The 5,295-nt window shown below is 41.6% G+C and overlaps 1 protein-coding gene across 1 annotated transcript; it reads left to right on the top strand.

The window, feature by feature from the left end:
- Window positions 1-281: 281 nt before the first annotated feature.
- Window positions 282-2,911, top strand: LOC149231910 (uncharacterized). The gene has a single exon (XM_089379313.1). It carries the CDS (start codon window positions 493-495, stop codon window positions 2,542-2,544), a length of 2,052 nt encoding a protein of 683 aa, XP_089235439.1. The 5' UTR covers window positions 282-492; the 3' UTR covers window positions 2,545-2,911.
- Window positions 2,912-5,295: the final 2,384 nt, after the last annotated feature.

Below are 5,295 nucleotides of genomic sequence, written 5' to 3'. Positions count from 1 at the left end.
AGTTTAAATAACACAAATCAACATTTCACCTAAATTTTTCCACCAGATCCAAGGCTTAAAAAACCAGTTTAAATAACACAAATTAAGATTTCACGTATAAATTTTCTACCAAATTCCAACACCAAAAAATTAAAAAAATCACACTAAAAACAACTCCTAAACCAATAACCATAACCGCTGAGACCGCATTTAAAAATGATTCTCACCGACTCTCAAGGTACTACAAATTTTAACATGTTTCATTTGAAGATCCGAATATAAACCCGTGGTTGCGCAGCCAAACCACCCCATACTTTTGACACGATGAGCGAGGGTAAGACTATTGATGTCTCTTACAAAATAGTCAATGGCGAGTTGGAAGTTCTCGTGTTGTGTCATTACCCTGCATCAAGATCTATCGGTACCTTGCTTCAGTCCAAGACTAATCCTTTCCTGATCAACAATGCGGTTTGCTCCACTTAGCTTTGCTGTGTGAGAAGAACGCCCTCAGCAATGGTGATTGCAGCTTCAGCTGCCATAAGACTCAGGGCTTGGGCATCCCCAGGTCTGGTATTGATATTTCTTAACCTGTTAACCTCGACGCCACTGGTAATAGCTTCGTCGCTTTCTCCATATGGGCTTGACGCGGCCATGGCGGAAGGAGCCAGGATGGATCCCCACGCCACCAACGATTCCTTCCTTTTTCTTCCGTCCTCCCTCAAAAAAGCTCTCGCGCGTTCCGCTCACTTCAATACCCTGGAGCGCCTCGCTTATCTCAAAACCCTAGAAATCTTGCTGCCCGTTCATGTCAAGCTCGTCGGTTTCACCGGCGACGATCGATTCCAGCTGCAGAACCAGATCGCCAAATACATTTCGGCCCTGCATTTTGACGACCAGATCCATGTAATTGGCTTCGAACCCCACGGCCTTTCGGTTAGAACAAAGCTCTCCCTGGACGTCACACCGGCCGACGACCGCCTCGCCGATCGGCTCTTCCAGTCGATCCACTCGCAGATGGAGACTTCGTCGATGGTGATGCGCACGTTTCTGCACTCGGTGCCCTACACGGCCGTCGATGAAATAATCCAGCAGGACCTGGAGAGACCGCTGACCACCTACACGATATATTTATTGAACCTCAGAAAGCAGGATAAACCCTATGCTTATGCGTACAGCCCAGGGGATTCGTCCCTGGCGTTCTCGAAGTGCATGGGTACGCTTTGGACGGGAAAGGAACGGTACCTGTGGGTAGACCTAACGGCCGGTCCGGTGGACTACGGTCCGGCGCTTTCCGGCGAGGGTTTGCTACCCCGAGGCGAATTCCACCCCCTGGCGGCACTCCACGGCAGCCCAAAATCTCAGAAAGCCTTCATGGCGGACATCGCCTCTCTCGTTTGGAGCGCGACAGGGGCTCTCTTCAGGCCGGCGCTGCGGATTCCAGCTTACTTCGAGACGGAACTCCTTGTCCAGATCGTGCACATTCACGGTACCGAAGAGATCGACACACGGGGGATCGACTGGGGTTCCATTGAAGACACTTTCATGAAGGATGCCAAAGGGCTTTTGTTGACTCATCAGTCTTTGAGATTCAAGAGGTACAGTATTCAATACACTAAATGCCCAATTTGCGTCTCCGCCGTTGGTCGATCTATGAGGTCCTATACGTCTAGGTTTTTGTTTGAGAATTATACTTTGATTGTTAACGAGTATCTGGATTCCAAAATCCTTCACCATTTGCTGTCAGTATCATCGGTGGATTTGGAAACAATTGCCGGGATTACTCATGATCAGACTGCCAGAACCCTGCCTGTTTATGTTTTTGATTTGGAATATGACCGTCCGCTCATGCTAGACCGCTTCCACCAGTCAATTGCCTTCAGAGACATGGTGATTGCGGTTAGAACCAAGAGTGTTCAGTCCGTGAGCGATTACAATTGTAATGGCCGGCATGTCATCACTCAGTCACGGAACCTTGAGAGGCCGATCGTGGGGGCGCTCTTGCAGAGCTTGTGGGGTGTGTCGCCCACACACTTGACATGGAGTTCCAGGCATAACAGCACTTTGGTTGATTATACATGGAGCGTTGGGCAGACCCCTTTTGGTCCGTTCTCTGAGAGTATGTCATTGTCGTTTGTGCAAAGAGATGCAGCGCCGAGGAATGTTCTGTTAACTAGCTTGAATGCGACGGTTTCAAGCGCCATGGATGTGCTTGTGTCTGTTCTCGAGCACGGAGGGGAGAAGAAGCTTCTTGGGCAGAAAAGGCATGTTGAGTTTACACAGAGGTGGAATCTATTACGATACAAGCTGGACAAAGCTGTGTCTGCAATTTCCCACTTTGAATTTAATGAGGCTCTGTATTACATAAAGTCCTCGGATTACGATCTGTTTGCTATTCATACCCTTTTTTACCAGGCTGCATCAGAATTAGAGGCATCACTTGTTTGTTTCAAGGATCCACCCTTTCCGTGGGGTTCGGCCCTTACCTTTCTCATGATTTTTGTTGGCTTTTTCTACGCCTTCATGAGAAGAGATAAACTTTTCCGCAGTAAAAGAAAGCAATTCTGAAGCTCCAAAAAAGACACGTTTTAGTCTATTTGTTTTATCATGGAAGCTCTGTTTATCCTTCATCCGGATTTTAATCTGTGTATGCTGTCTGCATGGCAATGGAATATATGTTTTTTCTTGCCAAAGTTGTCGATAAATTATGAGGATTTAAAATTGATTTTACCTACACTATAGTAGTGCCATCCTAAATCCTCGATGTGAAAACACAATGGATGTTCTCGCTGAGAAATTGGCATGCTGTCCAGTCAGAGTCTTTGTACAAGGACCAGAGTACGAGGAATAAGAGAAATGTAACAAAGAAACATGAAAATGGACATGATGCATGGTTTGTTTCTCAAATAAAATTTTAAACACCAAATTTATTTTAGATTAGATCTCTATCTTGTATACAGGTGAAATTTTTTTCTCTTTTTTCTTATTTCTTGCTAATTATTTTGTCCAAGTATGTTTTGCTTATGTTGATTTTACAGTTGCTCATATCCTATATACAGTTTTTTTATTCTAATAATATATAAATAAAATAAATAATCAGATTGAAAATTTTGGCAGAGAAATTGCTGTTACAGTTTAATATAGCGATATGCATTTGTATAAGTAATTTATAATTATTGAAAATATTGAGGTACGGATCAAGATTTATTTGTTGTCAGTGTTTTGGGGTCTTCGTTGTCATCGCATAAGTGTATTTACACTAACTAAACTCTTTTGCAATGAAGCCTTCCAGTAGCTCCAGTTGGATTGCATCATTGCTTTGTTGATATTGTAATTGATTTGGAACTGTAGTTGGTTTCTAGCACGTAAGAGTTGCTGTTAGATTTTCTTTTTGTGTTTTGAAAGGGCATCCTTTGATGTCAAGAAAAGTGTTACACCTGGCCCAAAAGGCATTATAATTGGCCTGAAGCGGTTGAGCACTATAAGTGGCGCACTTGCATTGGGAAAATGGCCCGAGGGGTGAATTGATGATTACAAGCATTTCCGTTGGGCTGAGCTGCAGAGACAATGCGTTACTAAGAGTTCTTCCAGTATTCGCACCTGTGTTCAACTGCTTTTTAGTTTTCTAGGGGAATTGGGCCTTGGTGGGTGGTCTGGGATGCCATTCTCTTACTGCCGAACCACAGCCCTGCTGACTACTGTTAGAAATTTGATTCTACCCATCTATTGCCTATTTTCTTTTGTCTTTTTCCTTGTAACCCACTGAATATTCTCTTAGTTGCAAAGGATTATTTACTCTAGAAGTGATTCTTTCACATGCCTCAGCTTTCCTTTTTTAGCGTTTTTATCTGTTCATGTATGTACTTAGATTGTTGTTATTTTTGGGAAATATAAATCATTGCCAAAAAGCGAATATCGAAGACCTAAGAATTAATACTGATGAATTTTTAGAAACTCTAGAAACTTTAGACTTAAATTGGCTACAGATATAGGTTAAGTCGGAACAAATTTGTGTATATAGTCTCTTTTTCTATATTAAAGAAACATCATCCTAAGGTCACTGTGCTTTGATCAAACATATAAAACTTCTTTTATTATTTCTCTTCACCATTGACACAGTGAGACCAAAGTATTGTGCCCTTCATACTAGGCCATCTTTACGTTTAGTAATTCAGTTTCTTTTGGGGAGTTGTAATCTGTGGTCAAAGGTATGAGACAAAAGACAAGTAAGTAAGAAATGGAATCAATTTTTGGAAACATCCTTTCAAGTTTGATTTGCCTTTGGGAGGCAGTATTGAATAAATGAGCTGATTTATCGATGCAAATTAAGTGTCCTATGTACTAATTCATCTGAAAGAGGAGTTAGTTAGTCTTCTGAAAACTACTTTGAAACCTTCAGAAAAGGGGAGATAGTGTTGGATTTTCAAGCCCTAGGTGACTAATGTGCTCATGATCTCAATCAAACAAATAAATTGCTGAATTTAGTAAATGTTAAATTGAAATTGCTGCTGTATGGAATTCGTACAATTCTATGAACACATATGGTACTGTGCGAACGACTGTATGGACGTCTGTATGAGACTGTTGCCAAAAATGATTTTCCTTGCCACATGTTCTGTCTCCCTCTCAATTGCTCAACTTGTTCAACTGCTCTAGTGTGTGAGAAAGTCTTTACCTTGCCTTGTCAATATACGTTTAATAGAGAATCTATTTTAAGATTTTTCCTAGTCTATAGTCATGCATGAAATGCAATTTTGTACTCAAATGCTAAGTAACATGATATGCCCTTCCTTCCCCTGGTGTCAGTTATTTCACATGTTGGACCCAACACATGGGTGACGTGTTTTACACGAGTTCGACTTCTGTCCGACTTCTCTCCTGTTTGTAGGACATGAGTTTGATTGGTGTTGGACACGAGCCTTAATGGTGACCTAAAATTTGGACATGTGTCTCATGAAAAAACATTTTACAATTGATTTATTACCTTATTTTGATCCAATTCGGTCGCAGTTTGGAGCTCTCAAAGATTTTGGAGTGTAGCTGATGGTGATTAAGCAATGTTAGGAGGGATTCCAAGTGTTGGGAAGTAAAAGTGACATTCTTCCCTATCTTTCATTTTCAACCTTTTACTTAAATTTTTTGCATTCCTATTGATTTACTCGGGATGTTTGAGAGTGGCTCTGACTTCATAGGATTTCATATGGAGAAGGTAGAATTTTAGATCCCACTCAAAATCCAATAGACTTAATAGTTTTCAGGATTGAGGGGATTGCAACATTTTCATTGGAGTTTGTCATATGTGAGGGCATGGAATTCACA

This window comes from Pinus tabuliformis, chromosome J (assembly GCF_031772625.1).
Source record: "Pinus tabuliformis cultivar Carrire ecotype Pingquan chromosome J, CPIR1, whole genome shotgun sequence".
NCBI lineage: Eukaryota > Viridiplantae > Streptophyta > Pinopsida > Pinales > Pinaceae > Pinus > Pinus tabuliformis.
The sequence above is the reverse complement of the archived record's forward strand: the minus strand, read 5'-3'. Positions and strand labels throughout refer to the sequence as shown.